The sequence below is a fragment of the Carcharhinus amblyrhynchos genome, chromosome 5 (genome assembly GCF_965287045.1).
Source record: "Carcharhinus amblyrhynchos chromosome 5, sCarAmb.v2.hapA, whole genome shotgun sequence".
Lineage (NCBI taxonomy): Eukaryota > Metazoa > Chordata > Chondrichthyes > Carcharhiniformes > Carcharhinidae > Carcharhinus > Carcharhinus amblyrhynchos.
In genome coordinates, this window is record NC_137328.1 from 43,752,067 (window position 1) to 43,769,361 (window position 17,295).

The following is a 17,295-nucleotide window of genomic DNA, read 5'->3' on the forward strand; positions in this document are numbered from 1 at the left end:
TATAAAAGCAATAGAGAGAACGTAGAAAAGATTCTCAAGAATGGTTCCAAGAAGATAAGGAATTTCAGTTACTTAGATTGGAGAAGCTGGGACAGTTCACTTGGAGAAGATATGATTGAGAGGAAATTTGAGAGAGATATTCAAAATCATGAAGGGACTATACAGGACAGTTGGAGATGTTTCCATAATAAATTATTATGATCTGATGGACTTGAATATTGAAGGATACGTGATACTTAGGAAGGACAGGAATTTAAGAACAGGTTGAGTGATGGCTCTAATAATTAATGATGCTCAGGAAACCAGGATGTCAAAATGGTTTGGGTAGAGATGAGAAATGATAAAAGCAAGAAGTCACTTGTGGGAGCGGTGTACAAGGCCCCCAACAATACCCACATGGTAAGACTGTGTATAAAGGAAAAAATAATGGGAGCTTGTCAGAAAGTTATGGCAATAATCATGGGCATTTTAATCTGTATAGACTGAAAAAAGTTAAGTGAGCCAAGGTAGTCTAGACAATAAGTTCACAAAATGTTTTCAAGATAGTTTCTTATCACAGCACATTTTGGAGCCAGCCAGAGAGCAGGTTATACTGGACCTGGGTATTGCCCAAAAGATGGGATTAATTAATGAACTCATACAGAAGGCATCCATATTAGCAGCAATCATATTGGAATGGAATTTTACATTCACTTTGAGGGAGAAAAGAATGGGTCCAAGACTAATATTTTTAACTTAAATAAGGGCATTTATGAGGGCATGAAAACAGAGCTATCTAAAGTGAACTGATTAGAGTCATAGTGACAGTCACTGTACAGAAGAAGACCTTCAACCTATCAAACGTACACAGACAAAGCTACACTAAATCTACAATAATCCCATTTTCCAGCGTTTGGCCCATAGCCTTAAATGTTACGATATTTCATGTTCTCATCCAAATGGAGAAGTACTCGATTTTTTAATGGTTGTAAGGTTTCCCACTTCCTACTCTCCTAGACAGTGCATTCCAGACTTCCACTACCCTCTGTGTGAAAAGATTTTTCCCTCAAATCCCCTCTAAACCTCCTGTCCCTTCCCATCATTATTGACCATTCAACTAAGGGAAACAGTTGCTTCCTGTTCACCCTGTCCATGCCCCTCAGTGTACACTTGATGTATACAATGTACAATATACACTTCAATCAGGTCCCCCTGAGCCATCTCTGCTTTTAGGTAAACAACCTGAGCCTATCCAACCTCTCTTCATACCTCAAATGCTCTATCCCAGGCGAATCTCCTCTGCACCCCCTCCAAGTGTTATCACATCCTTCCTGTAGTGAGGTGACCAGAACTGCACACAGTACTCCAGCTATGACTGAACCAAAGTTTTGTACAGCTCCAACATAACCACCCTGCTGTTGTAATTTATGTCACGACTGATAAAGTCACATATCTGGTATACCTCTTTAACTACCCTATTAAATTGTCCTGTTGCCTTTGTGGATCTGTGAACAAGCAATCCAAGATCCCTTTGTTCCTCCGAGCTTTGTAGCGTCCTGCCATTCATTGAGTATTCCCTTGTTTTGTTACACCTTCCAAAGTGTATCACCTTGTACTTTTCAGAATTAAATTCCATCAGTCACTGATGTGCCCACCTGACCCAACCCCCATCTATATCTTCCTGCAATCCAATACCATCTTCCTAGCTACTAACCTCCCTGCCAATCTTTGTATCATCTGCAAACTTATTTATCATCCTCCCCACAATCTCATCCATATTATTGTTGTTTGTTTTATATATATAAAAAATAAATGTGGGACCTAGCACTGATCCCTGTGGTATGCCACTGGACACCAGCCTTCAGTCACAAACAGACTTCTACCATCACCCTCTGATTCACACCACTGAGCCAGATTTGAATCCAATTTACCATGTTATCCTGAATCCCATGTATTTTTACTTTCTTTATTGGTCCCTCACGTAGAATTTTGTCAAAGGCTTTGCTGAAATCCAGATAAACAACATCAACTGCAACTACCCACATCTACACACCCGATCACTACCACAAAAAAAATCAAATTTATTAGGCATGACCTCCCTCTGACAAAGCCATGCTGACTATCCTTGATCAAACTTTGCATCTCCAAATGGAGATTAATTCTCTCCAAACTTTTCTTCAATAATTTTCTTATCATGATGTGAGACTCAATGGGTTCCCTGGTTTATCTCTACCATGTTTCTTGACAAGTGGAGCCAGATTAACTGTCTTGCAATCCTCTGGCATCTCCCTGTGGCCAGAGAGGAATTAACTGTAATTTCCTCGCTTGCCTCCCTGGAATACATACTGATCTAGGCATTTGCCCACTTTTCAACCTGCCAAATCCTCCAATATCTCTTCACTCCTTACGTTCAACAAGTGCCTCACAGTCCCTCTCCCCAAATTCCATGCCTCCTTCTGCTGAGTGAAGACAAATGTGAAGTATTCGATTAACAACCTTTCCCTGGTTATCTCTTCCCCTCCCCTTAATATACTTACAGAAAATCTGGGGATTCGCCCTAATCTTACCTGCCAGTGCTTTCTCATGCTTCCTTTTTGCTCTCTTAATTGTTTAAGTTGCCTCTGCGCTTTGTATACTCCACCAAGGCCTCCATTGATTTGCTCTCTTTGTCCCTGCTAACGGTCTTCCTTTTCTTTTTTATTCAGCCCTGAATATTCCAAGACATCCAGGGTTCTCTCGGCTTGTCGTTCCTACATTTCACCCGAAAGGGAATATGTTGGGCCTGTACACTCCACAATTTCTTTTTGAACGTGCCCCACTGCTCCAATGTAGTTTTTCTCACATCAAGCTGCTCCAAGTTTACTTTGGCCAGACCCTGCCTTATTTTGATAAAATCTGCCTTCCCCCAATCTAAAATCACTTTTTTCCCTTTTCCAAAACAAACTTAAATCACACTGTGTTGCTGTCAATATCACTAAAATGCTCCCCCACTGCCACCTCGAACAGCTGCCTGGCTTCTTTTCCCTGAATTAGATCCAGCACTGCGGCATCACTTGTTGAACCTCCTACATGTTGATATAAAAAGCTTTCCTGAATACGTTTCAAGAAATCTGCCCCCTAAACCCTTCACACTCTGACTATCACAGTTAATGTTGGGGAAGTTGAAAACATATCTGCTCCTCTATTGCCCGCTGACTGTTGGGAGGCATATAATACACTCTCAGCAATGTGACTGCCCTTTTTTTATTCTTAAGCTTCTACTCTCAAAGCCTCATTTGAAGACCCTTCCACGATATTGTCCCTCCTTATTGCAGTAACTGACTCCTTAATTAATGCAATATCCCCTCATCTTTTACACGCTCCTCTCCCTCACCTGAAGATTCTAGATCCTGTAATGTTGAGTTGTCAGTCCTGCTCCAACCCTCAATCACGTCTTTGTGATGGCAACATTACAATTCTATGTGTCAATCCACACCCTTAACTCATCAGTCTTATCTATAATGGATTAATGGATAGGTCAATAGAGATGCAGTGACCAAAATTCCTGAATGATGTTTCAGAATATACAGAACAGATACATTCCAACAAGAAAATTTCCAATATGAGGATCCACCATCCAGGGTTAACTAAAGATAGTATCAAACTTGAAGAGAAATTATATAGTTGTGCAAGGAGGGGGTAGCAAGTCAAAGGATTAAACAATATAAAAAACTGCAAAGAATGACTAAAAGATTAGTAAGGATGGAAAAATTAGAATACAAGAGCGACCTAATTAGAAGTATAAAAAAGATAATACGAGTTTCTTTAGATAGTTTTAAAATAAAGTTAATGTAGTGAGCTTTGGTCCTAGAGAAAACGGATCTGGGGAATAAATAATGAAAAATAAAGAGACAGCAGATGAATTGAACAGCTGTTTTGAATTGGGACAGAAAAATGCTGGAACATCTCAGTAAGTCTGACAGCATCTGCGGAGAGAAAATAGAGACAAGGTTTTGAGTCTAGATGGCCCTTTGTCAGACCTGAAAGGAAACAGTCAGCATTTTGCGTTTGTTTTGAATTGGTCTTGACTACAGTTGGTTCAAGTAACATCCCAGAAATAGCTATAAATCAGGAAATGGAAAGGAGGGAGGAACTGAAGAAAATTATAATCATCTGGGAAATGGTACTGAGAAAATTGATGGGGCTATGTGCTATCAAGTCTCTGGGTCCTTGGATCTTAAAAAAAGCAGCTTTTAAAATAGTCTATGCATTGGTTTTAATTTCCAAAAATCCCCTAGATACGGGGAAGGTTCGTATAGATTGGGGAATAACAAATGTAACTCCTTTAGCCAAAAAGGGAGGGAGACAGAAAATAGTAAACTCCAGGCCAGTTAGCTTAACATCTGTCATAGGGAAAAAGTTAGACACAATTATTAAAGGCATTATAGCAAGGCACTTAGATACATTCAAGGTAATTAGGTAGAGTCAGCATGATTTTGTGACAAACATTTTCCCACATTAAAATGGTCTGCATAAAGCCCTTTGCAAAATTAATGCTGGACACCTCCAGGCTTCTTGACATTGCGCACAGGTTTCCTGACAATGAACCTTTGCAGCACTGCATCGAGGTGCTCAGGGCTTGACTCCTGGCATCAAGCAGCATGACTAGCTGCCCTCAGGGCTTCGCAAAATTTGTCTGAAAGTTTGGCTCTGAACCCCTTGTGGCTAAATCACACTTGCCTCCTTTCTACCTTGTCCGCCAAGGCACCTGAGAACTCTGGGCATGATCTCCCCTGTTGCATGAAAATTTACTGTACTTCCTGCTTTTAGACTTCCCTCCACAAACAGCTCCAACAGTGAGAAGTCAGGATGACTTTAATTTGTGCAGGCTATTTTTAAGTGACACTGCTTTGCACAAACTTGAGCACCTTGCTAAATGCATGAAGCCACCAATAGTTTGTTTAAGACTTGCTGCACAAAGGAATAATGGAAATTAGTAAGCAGTACAAATTTGGGCATGCTGTCTGAATTAATCGCATATTGGGATCCCCAGAACAGTTTTCAAGAGTTGGTGAATTTACACCCTTTATCTTGCATAATAACCCATTTTCAACTTTATTAATAAAACTCCCCCAGGTTACCATTCTTAAATGTACCAAGGAATGTTTTTTAATGCAAACATTAATTATAGAATCACAGAATGGTTGTAGTACAGAAAGTGGCCATTTGGTCTGTCATGTCTGCGTTGAATCTCCAAAGAAGCAATTTACACAATGCCATTCCCTGGTCTGCTCCCTGTAGCCATGTAATACTCCAATCCCATCTCCATAGAATCCAACAGTGCAGAAAGAGGCCCTTTGGCCCATCGAGTCTGCACCAACCACAATCCCACCCAGGCCCTACCCCCATATCGTGACATATTTACCAGCTAATCCCTCTAACCTATGCATCTCAGGACACTAAGGGGCAATTTTAGCATGGCCAATCAACCTAAGCCGCACATCTTTGAACTGTGGGAGGAAACCTCAGAGCACATGGAGGAAACCCACGCAGACACAAGGAGAACATGCAAACTCCACACAGACAGTGACCTGAGCCGGGAAGCGAAGCCAAGTCCCTGGAGCTGTGAAGCTGCAGTGTTAACCACTGTGCTGCTGTGCCACCCAACACAGGAGGCCATTCGGCCCATCGGGTCTGTACTGACCACAATCCCACCCAGGCCCAATTCCCATAACCCCACACATTTACTCTGCTAATCCACCCAACACTAGGGTCAACTTAACATGGCCAGTCAACCTAACTCGCACATCTTTGGACTGTGGGAGGAAACCAGAGCACCCAGAGGAAACCCACACAGGCAAGGAGAGAATGTGCAAACTCCATAGAGAGAGTGACCTGAGGCTGGAATTGAAGCTGGGACCCTGGTGCTGTGAGGCAAGCAGCTCTCGGGTGACTCAATTGAATCTGCTTCCACTGCACTCCCAGGCAGTGTTGTGTTGTGAAAAAAATTTACTCATGTTTCTCATTACTTCTTTTGCTAATTACTTAAATCTGTGCCCTCTTGTTCTTGATCATCCTACCAATGGGAACAGGTTTTCCCTATCGACTCTGCCCAGATCCCTATGATTTTGAATACCTCCATTACATCGCTTCATCTCCAAAGAGAACAGTGCCAACTTTTCCAATCTATTTAATAACTGAAATTTTTCATCCGTGGAACCACTCTCATGAATCTTTTCTGCATTCTCTCTAATGCCTTCACATTTTTCTTGAAGTGGGAAGCCTGGAACTGAGCACAGTATTCCAGCTGAGGCTGAACCTGTGTTTTATACAAGTTTAACGTAACTACTTTTTAATTTATGCCCCTGTTAATAAAACCTAGAATGCTGTCTGTCTTATTAATCGAGCTTTCATCCCGTCCTGTCACCTTCAATGATATACACCCATGTCCCTCTGTTCCTGCCCCTCTTTAGAATTGTACCCTTATTTTATATTGCCGTTCTGCATTTTTCCTACCAAAATGAAACTATTACACTTCTCTGCATTAACTTTCAACTGCCACTTATCCACCCATTCCATCAACCTGTGTAAATTCTTTTAAGGTTTTACACAATCTTCCTCACAGTTCACAATACTTCAAGTTTTATATCATCCACAAATTTTGAAATTGTGCCCTACAAAAGAAGGTGTACGTCACTGAGGAAGAGCAAGGATACTAACACCAATCCCTGGAGAACTCCACTATAAAAATTCCTACAGTTTAAAAAACATTTCTTGTCTACTACTACTCTACTTCCTGTTACTCAGCCAAATATCTATCCATGTCGCTACTGCCCCTTTTATTCCATGAGCTATAATTTTGCCCACAGGTCTGTTGTACAGCACTTTATCAATTGCCGTTTGGAAGTCTAAGTCACCACATCAACAGTATTACTCTCATCAGGCCTCTCCTTTACCTTATCAAAAACAAGTTAATTAAACATAAATTTTTCATAACAAATCCATGCTGCCTTTCCTTAATTAACCCGCTTTCACCCAAGTGACTATTAATTATGTCCTAAATTATCATTTCTAGAAGCTTCCTCAACACTGAAGTTAACTGACTGGCCTGTAGCTGCTGAACTAATCTTTGTGCACTTTTTTGAGCAAAGGTTGGACAGATATTTTGGGCAATCAAGCTATGATCCCACAAAGGAGAAAGTTAGGTTAAACAAAAGGTCTCTGGATTAAAGAAGAGATCGCGATTAAGATGAGAAGAAAAGATCCACTTGCAACAGATGTCAGGCAGATTGTCCAAACAAGAACCAGGCTGAATATAGAAGGTTTGGAGGAGAAGGAGAAAGAAATAAGAGATTGGCAGCCACTTCACTGGCATCGCTCCTGAGTCCATTGAAGGCTGGAAAATTATGGCCAATGCTTCTGCCGTTTCCAATCTTCCTTCTCTTATTATTCTTGGATCCCCCATATTCATGGATCCCCCCCATGCCGACATTATAGTTAAGAAAGCCCAGCAATGTCTCTACTTTCTCACAAGACTAAGGAAATTTGGCATGTCACCTATGACTCACCAATTTTTACACCGTAAAAAGTATTCTTTCTGGTTGTATCACAGCTTGTTATGGCTCCTGTTCTGCCCAAGACCATGAGAGACTACAAAAGGTTGTGAATGTACCCTAATCTATCATGCAAACCAGCCTCCCATCCATTGACTCTGTCTACACTTCCCGCTGCTTCAGCAAAGCAGCAGCATAATTAAGGACCCCACACAACCGGACATACTCTCTTCCATGTTCTTCCATTGGGGAAAAGATACAAAAATCTGAAGTCATGTACCAACTGACTCAAGAACAGCTTCTTCCCTGATGTCACCAGACATTTGCATGGACCAACCTCATATTAATTGATCTTTCTCCATACCCCAGCTATTAATGTAACAGTACATTCTGCACTGTCTCGTTTCCTTTTTTATGAATGTTATGCTTTGTCTGTATAGTGCACAAGAAACAATACTTTTCACTGTATACTAATACATGTGACAATAATAAATCAAATCAAAGAGGATGTATCTCATCTCGTCTTAATGCATTATCAACTTTTAATAGAAAGAGCCTATCAAATACAACCTCCTTATCAATTTTAATCTCTTCAAGTGTCTGAATGACCTCATCTTTCATCATGACCTGTTCAGCGGCATCTTTATTGGTACATACAGATGCTTCTTCATTTAATAGCTTGATATGCCCAGTGCCTCCATGTGTAAATCCCCCTTTTGAACTCTAATTGGCCCCACTCCCCTTTTTACCATCCCGCTACTATTTATGTCTATAGAAGACTTTTGGGTTCCCTTTTATGATGCTGCCAGTCTCGTAATCTCTCTTTGCATTTTCTATTTGCTTTTTCACTTCTCGTCCATATTCAGCCTGGTTCTCAGTTATATCATCCTCCTGCTGTCCAGGGAGCATTGATTTATCCTATCTCCCCACTTCATGAGACTATACCTTGACAGTACTCAAAGTATCTCCTCTTTAAAGGCAGCCTGTTTACCTGGCTATCTATTCTTATCCCATTAAAGTTGGCTTTTCCCTAGTTATTCTTACTCTGTATCTTTCCTTGTCTTTTTCCATAGCAAACCTAAACATAATGATACAATAATTACTGTCACCTAAATGTCCCCCAGCTGACACTTGATCTATATGGTTGACCTCATTCCCAAGAATCAGCTAGGAGGCTGAGGGGTGATCTTATAGAGGTCTATAAAATAATGAGGGGCATTGATCAGTTAGATCGTCAATATCTTTTCTCAAAGATAGGGCAGTCTAAAACTAGAGAGCATAGGTTTAAGGTGAGAGGGAAGAGATACAAAAGTGTCCAGAGGGGTAATTTTTTCACACAGAGGGAGTGAGTGTCTGGAACGAGCTGCCAGAGGTAGTAGTAGTAGAGGTAGGTATAATTTTGTCTTTTAAAAAGCATTTAGCGAGTTACATGGGTATGATGGGTGTAGAGGGATATGGGCCAAATTCGGGCAATTGGGTTTAGCTTAGGGGTTTTAAAAAATAGGGCAGCATGGACAAGTTGGGCCAAAGGGCTTATTTCCATGCTGTAAACCTCTGTGACTCTGTGTCTAGTAATGGCTTCTTTGTTGTTGGACTGAAACCATACTGATGCAGAAAATTTTCCTGAACACACTCTAGGAATTTTTGCCCCTCTCTGCCCTTTACACTAGGGCTATTCCAGTCCATATGCAAGTCTCTCTGGACATTAATACCCCTACTGTATAATTTTTGCACATCTCCATAATTTCCTTACAAATTTGATCCATTACACCTTTCTCAGTAGTTTGTGGCCTGTAAACTACACCAGGCAATGTAATCGCATCTTTTTGTTCCTTACCTCTAGCCAAATAGATGCTGGGTGGGATTCTCCGGCCGCACTCGCCCCAAAACTGGAGAATCCTGCCCAAGGTCAACCTTTGCGTGGTCTGCCCCTACCAGCTACAATTCCCATGGCAGGTGGAACAGGAGAATTCCCCCCTCTCTCTTTGATCTTTCTAGGACAACTGTCTCTCTCTCCAGCACTGCAATTTTCACCTTAATTGATACTGCCACCCTTCCCCCTTTCCTATCTTTTCTGAACATCTTAACACGCTGTCCTATTGCACTGCTTCGTGGAAGATTTTTACATTCTGCAAAATGTAAATGAGCTTGAGCAGAAATGTAATGAAAAATTTAATTCTACACCCAAACGCCAGATTGCTAAATGTGCACACAGCAGAAATTCATGGCCAATGTATTTAGTTTATTTAAAGACTACTCTTGTTTCTCACGAAATATCCCATAATGGGAATCAGCAAGTGGCACAATTTCAATGGGAAATCTTACTGAATATTCTTATTTCCTCTTTCTATCAAATAGTTCTGCTTGAATTCATTGTTTATTCTTGAGATTTCATTCTTTTTGAATTATGTTCTGTAATGTTGAACCTTCTATCATTATAAATAGCAAAGTTCTCAATGTCAGTGTTTGATGTATAGAACCAGTCGTACAAGAAAGTAGAACAGGGAAAAAGTAATTATATTTGCCTAGCTTGGCTCATTGTTAATAAGTCATGTTCATCACATGCACAAATCATTATTTATCTTACTTCTGCTTTGGCATCAAGCCTAAAATCCCCCTCCAGTAGAACTTGAGGTTTCACTCCTGAAAGGAACTTTAGATCAATGCCCATCCAGATCATGGCACTTGCAGTTTCCCTGTCATTAAAATTAATTATCAGGAAACGGGAAGCGCCACAAAGCAGGCACACTGACCTCTATATCTGGTTCTCCAATTAATGATCCTGTCAATCATGGCTCCCCTCTGGGAGCCTCACCTCACAAAAACATGCTTTTCAATTCCTTTTTTAAGCAGCGGTCTATTTTTATTAAATGCTTTGCCCAAGTTCACATTCATCACACTGCTGTTCAGTAAGTTAAACCCAGCTTGACATGAGCATAGATCAGAGAATCGGTCATGGAGGTCATTACACCCAGTTCATGGCACTGTTGCTTTTCTGGAAATTAATGTTAATGATGAGAAAAATCTTTTTTTTATATGTTTCAACTTACTAAGTCAAACGTTCATTTAGTTGTTTGTTAATTCTAAATGAAACAGAGTTACTCTTTATTGGATAAGATAAATCTGCATTTCGTTCTAAACGTTCTTTTTTTAATGTTGAAAAATAACATTATACTTGACATTTCCCAGAAGTATTTTTAGAAATGTATAAATGTTGCCTGCAAAAAACTTCTGAGGACACTTCAATTATGGGTTCATCTCTTTCCCAACTTTGGATTTGCTGCAGAAGTTGCAACCTCCCTCACATTGACAATGGGAGTACGCTAGCGTAACTATTATTTTTATAATCAGAAGGCAATTCACAAGCAATACATTTAGAATACTCAGGATCCCAAATAATACAACAAATAGTCATTGATTGTAGCAACATCAAATTTATAGTGGAATAAAATAGTTCATGATTTAACGCCACAGTTTTTTTATCAAACTGCCTTTGAATAAGAATTGCTTTGTTAGAACTATAAATTCTTTTGTGTTTGGCACTTGCTGTCTCTTGGAATGCCATGCAGGGATGGTACACCCTGCTTGAAGATTTTCTTGGCGGCAAAACTAAAATATGTCAAAATAGATTTAGATAGGTTAATTATAATCTAACAAAATGAAGAGTACTAAGAAGTACTCTTCCCAGATTGTCTTGCCTCTTAAAATGCATTTACTGAAGGTTGCCTGGCTTGTCAGCATACCTCCCAGTTCTTTTCTGCAAAGAACCTCTAGAGATCCATCCCCTGGGTCCCTTTTTGATTGTAATTACATGGATTCTGTTCTATTGTGTCATAAGCTAATTGGAGCCAACACTGTGGGTATTGCAATACATGACAACGGTGGTGTTGCTATTATTTACAACATCTGAAAGCACTTTTGTAACACTTAATTAAAAAGAGTACTTGTTGACTTTTGACAAGGCAACAAGTTTAGAGTAATTAAGTGCCCTAAAATAAGACAAAGCAGTCAGTGGTTGTAGCAACGCCATATTCATAGTGGAATCAAATTATTTATGGATCAGTGCTACAGCCTTTTGTACAACTACATCAAAATTAAAAACATCCTTGAGTGTGTACTACAAATTCTTTAGGGGTTAACACTTGAGAATACTGGGCCAGATATGATTATGGAATATAACTGATCTCAACTTTGTAATGTCACATTTGATAAAAACATAACGTGTACTCATTTGTAAAACCACAAACAGACAGACTGTGCAAAAGTCTACCCTCTCTCCTAATTGTAAGCATTTATGTGAATTGAATTTGATCAGTCAAAAACAATTCTTAGTAGTTGTTGCAAGCAGCATTAAACAGCTTGCAGTTCAGCCCAAGTTACCATTAAATTGATCATCTTGGTCAGATATCATACTGGTACAATAGAAAATATCCTTTTCAGCAGTTTGAGCACATTGTTGAGGCAGTGTAGAGAAAGCATTATTTCATATCTAAATATTTTATCCTTGTCCATTGCAGACAATGGATACAGAGGCAAAAATGCATTCCATTCTCCAACATTGACATTCCTCATCTTGACGAAAACAAGAATTCACCTTTCAACAAAATAGAAAATTTTCGGGCAGGGGTGAGGCAGTGTTTTTGTGTTCCAATACATTCACCTGTGAAGAATTATCTTGTATCTTATTATTTGGTAGGTTTTACGTTGGGACCTCTGATTCTTCACAAAGTTGGCTTGCACTTGTAATGAGAATAGAAAACTTCTCCCTGGACACCAGTTATACAAGTTCTTTTGGCTGATTACAAACAGTCATTAAGCAGAGGACTGTGAACCAGATGTCTTCCCAGCATCTCGAGCCCACTAAAAATAATAAATGTAGCAACGTGCCCGTGAACACCACCATGTCAGCTAATTAGTTGGACTGGGAGCTATGGCAGAGCGCACAGCAAATATTAAATGTACATCAAACAAAGTCTATTTATTCAGCAGAATCTTTAAATAGCACACTGCAGCAAACAATATACGAGTAAATTGAAAAAAGACTCTTTACAAAGTATAACAAACATAACCCAACAAAGCTGCTGCAGTGTCTCCTGTGTGCTGTCCAGCAAAATGCAGCTAGTGGAGGATAGTTAATCACAAATCATGCGTGTAAAATCAATCTCTTATTTACAGGATTGCTGACTGAACTCTTACGCAATCATTTCTATTCTGACTAACAATAGTGGTATCATTATAGGCAATCTAAATTTAATCCAAAAATAATGCAGCTGATACCTAGTAAAAAAAAAATCCTATTGGAAATGAACCAAACTGATTGTCAAACCTGTTATAATACTGTAGCATTAATACCATTAGGGACCCTTTACTGAATTAAAACTGTTAAAACTTGTTATACAAGAGTTAATTTGTAGTTCCCTGACAAAGTTCTTACATAACAAAATAATTGAACTAAGAGTAAGCATGCTTGTCAACTTCAGGATATCTCAAACCGATTTGCACCTGTTGAATTATTTTTGAAATGTTAGCAAATGCACCAACCAGTTTCTCCAACAACAGTAACAGTCTCTAACCAGTAATGATCCAACAACAGCAAATAAGATGAATGACTAGTTAATCTGCTTTCTGGTGGTATTGGTTGATGGAGGAATATTATACAAAGCCTCCTGAAATTATTAGGAGATTGTTTGCATTTTAATTGTTTCTGCTCAATCTGTTCTTCACTACCATCACCATAATATTTAAGGAAAGGTATACTTCCTTTGGAAGCAGTTCAGAGAAGGCTCATTAGAGCCTTCCTGGCATGAAGGAATTTTTTTTTTATATGAGGAACGGTTGAGCAAATTGAGCCTATAATCAATAGAGTTGGGAAGAATAAGGGATGATCTTATAAGGTGGTTTGATACGGTAGATGCTAAGAGGATTTTTCCCTCAGGGGGGAACCTAGAACTAGGAGACACAGCTTCAAAATAAGTGATCTCCCATTTAAAATAGAGATGAGAAGAAATGTCTTCTCTTCGAGGGTCATTATCTTCAGGAATTCTTTTTTCTAGAGAGTAGTTGAGGCTGCATCATTGAACATATTCAAGGCTGAGTTCGACAGATTTTTAATTGAAAAGGGAATTGAAGGTTATGGAAGGCAGGCAGGAAGTGGAGTTCAGGCTGCAATCAGATCAATCATGACCTTATTGAGTGCAAGGGGCCAAATGATCTACTGCTGCTCCAACTTTTAATGTTCCTATGATTTTATTATCCAACAACAGCAAATAAGATGAATGACTAGTTTATCAACTTTCTGACAGTATTGGTGATGGAGGAATGTTATACAAAGCACATTATACATGTCGAACATGTAGATATTCCTCAACACTACAGCTGGAAAATCTGCATTCCCAGATTAGGTGAAGAGGAAAAAGAGGTGGAGATCCTATTCCCATGTCTCTGCCTGAGTCTAGAGTAAATGCAGGACAAAATTTGTAGGAACAGATGGAATGTAGGAAATAGGAGCAGGCGTAGATCCTCAAGTCTGCCCTGCCATTCAGCTAGATCATGTTGATCTTCTATCTTAATGAGATAGGTGGTGCAGTACTGATCTTTCATCTCAATTTTCTCAACCTCTGTTACTTGGGTACCATAATGTAAGATGTCAGAAAAAGCATGATTTAAAGGTTTGTCCAAATAGCCCTGCATTCTAGGGGATCTGTATGGTTTCCAGAGTGGGTCAAAGAGTCAACAGCCAAAATCTGTGAAACTTTGCTTCTTTCTCCTTTAGCTTTGGGCTTGAGAATCTTGTTACTGTTGCTTTCAGGCAGCATCCAGTAGGCTGCCACCTTCAGCCAAAAATAGGCCAAAGGACAGGTTGGCCATCTGACGTCTCATCGCAGCCCACAAAATGGGTTACAGGTTGGAGGGCACGTGTAAAGCATCTGCAAGCCATGCACTGAGTTTCTGAGCCTCCCTGCTTTCAAAAACACTAACACTGGGGGCTGTAAAATCTCACCCTTTCTAAAGGTTAACAATTCCTGTTCACAATCAGTCTTCCACCTCTTGTGTTCGCTTCTGTGACATCAAAATCATTATTTAAACTGGAAAAAGCAATGCTGACGTTCAAAGAGCTTATATTAATTTGTCTAGTGGTTTGGAAAATTACAGTAACCATTTAAATGTTATTTAGAACATTTTGTTTGCTTCATTGCTACTGAACTGGACTTCCCTTTCCTATTGTCATTATGTACTCTAATATAGTGGTGAATGATGTGACAGTCTGAATACTTATATATACATATACATCAACTATAGTTCCTAAATCAAATTGAAATAATATAACAATATTACATGACAACTTCATATACGATGAGTTCAGGCTGATAATCACAGGCACACATCAGCAAGGAAGGACAACATTAGTGAGAAATCTAAAGCAAATAAATTTAGATGACCTTGCGTTTTCAAGGCATGATTTATCAGCAATAAAATCACAGCTCTTCATGATTCATTGTCATGAATACAAAAGGATCAAAAATAAAGTCCGAGTTCTACCAATATTGGAAACAGTACTCGATGAATGGGAAGACACGGCAAAATCTAAGATGGTTTTGCCATCTTTATCCGCTCCCATCAAGTGCTTTTTCTGACATCATTGTCAGAAGCACTGAGAAGCCAGTGTTGAGTAAATGAACTGGTGGCAAAGATACCCAAGGAACAGCCCTCAGCAGACTGGAGATTTAGACAAAGTCAAGGCCAGAAGGACTTGCCCTGGAACTTAGGCACACCTGTCATTCTCTGTAACTATCTCCCTCCCTCTCTTTGTCTCTCCCTACTCTTCCTCTGTCGCAGTATTTTAAAGTTCATAAATTTTTGGAAACTGTTCCAAAAGTGTTAAACGTTTTTAAGAGTTTAAAAGTAGCATATCTGCTTTTAAATGTTTAAAATGAAACTAAAAATTACTTATCATTCTTATCATTGAGTGAAAGATTGCCCTCAAGTCTTTAGCTCATGATAACTTGCTCAAGTCGTGCTGGAAGACTTTGCTGTTTTCCCAATGTTTACCCAATGACTCTGCTTCAGCAAGAGGAGGAAGTTTTTGCTACAGTCTTGTGCACCGTGTAGGTACAGGTCCTGGTGACCTGGCCAACATTTTTCCCTTGATCAACATCACAGGAAGAGATTATCTGGTCATTAACACATTGCTGTTTGTGGAATTTTGCCATGTGCAAATTGGCTGCTTTATTAACAGTGACTACACTTCAAAAATGCCTGTAAAGTATGTTGAGACTAGTGGTCATGAAAAGCACAATGTAAATATATATTTTTTTGCCAGCTTCATATTATGTTCAAGTCTACAACAAGAGTGCTAAGGTTCTTTTGATCTTGGTGTGCCTTGCTGTTTGCTACAACTAAACTATAATGAACACAATCTCAGTGTTTCCTATGCTTTGACAGGAGCAGGCTTCCTGGGTGTGTCAGTGTGATGACAGCACAGTACAAAGACTGGAACATGACTTCAAGATGACTCTCCAGCAACAGAGTACCCTAGAGCAATGGGCTACTTGGCTTGATAATGTGGTAACACAGGTGTTGAAGCCATATGAAGGAAGTCCTAGTTTTCCCAAAGCTGCCCGCCAATTTCTGCTCAAGTGGTCCTTTTACAGGTAGGTTTGGAAAACAAAAAAAGGAAATGTTGCAGTGGCGTGAATGATCTGACACAAAATAAACTAGATAATAGACATGCCATCTGAGATGGATGCAAAGCAGAAGTTTATCACTCGTTGTCCCATTTAACGTAGTTTAACTTTAACATTGGTAAGTTAGTGTGGCTGTAATCTTGTTGAGCTTCGCAAGAATAGTTTTAAGTTGCTTCCTGTGAGACCCAATTGGTGCCATTTTGAAGTAACCTCTTCCCTCCTGATCTCTGGGTTGCAGCCTCTCCCCCTCCTCACTGCCCAGGTTTTGGGCTGTACTCCTTCCTGCTCCCTAGATTACGGAATCTCCTCCTCCTCCTAGTTCTGAGTTGCAAGCTCTCCCGCTCCCCAGATTGCAGGATCTCTCCCTCCCCACTGCTCAGGTTGTGGGCTCTCCCACTTCCTACTCCCTGAGTTGTATACCCTATCTGCTGCGTGTATATCCTCTACCATATCTGAACCCCCATCCGCTCCCACCCTCTAGCCAAACTTCTCCCCGAATCATATGCTCGATACTTCCCTTTCATGGACCTGTGTCCCCTTTGAGGATCCAGATTCAATCTAAAGACAGAGCTCCAATGTTGTGAGTGTGAATCCCAATGATGCAGAAATTCTAAGCTGATTTTTTAAGAAATACTTCTGCCTCACCGCTCTTGTCCTAAGCTCGAGAAGCAGCAAGTGGGGAAATTAAAATAAAACTGATTGTAGTAGCCCCAGCTCGGCATTTCTGCACCATTCAGACTCTCTCTCACAACATCGGAGCTCTGGCTTTGGATTGGATCTGGATTTTAAAACAAGAACAGCTGCCCTAGAGAGGGGAAGTGGCAAGAGAGGTTTGACCAGAGGATGGATTGGGAAGGATTGGAGGCCACAACTCGGAGTGTTGGGGTGAGGAGAGATCACAACTCGGAGGGCTGGGGAGGAAGAGAATTTGCAGGCAGAGGATCAGGGAGTGAGAATTTCAGAAGCAGGATCCAAAATGAGCAGAAGATATGTAAGTGGGAAGTTATCTTTCCTTTTAACTTTAAAAATAAAATAAGTTTGAAAATATATGTAATTTACCAACACAGGAATTTAGCAATGTTGACTATTCATAATTCGAG

The 17,295-nt window shown here is 39.9% G+C and overlaps 1 protein-coding gene across 5 annotated transcripts in view; it reads left to right on the forward strand.

Annotated features, from left to right (window-relative positions):
• rfx3 (regulatory factor X, 3 (influences HLA class II expression)) overlaps positions 1 to 17,295 on the forward strand; it is a 337,954-nt gene that overhangs the window by 297,329 nt on the left and 23,330 nt on the right. For all 5 annotated transcript variants that reach the window (XM_080188698.1, XM_080188699.1, XM_080188700.1 and 2 more), the window contains one exon: positions 15,954 to 16,162. In XM_080188698.1, the coding sequence (XP_080044824.1) occupies positions 15,954 to 16,162 (209 nt within the window). The remainder of the gene's footprint in view (positions 1 to 15,953; positions 16,163 to 17,295) is intronic.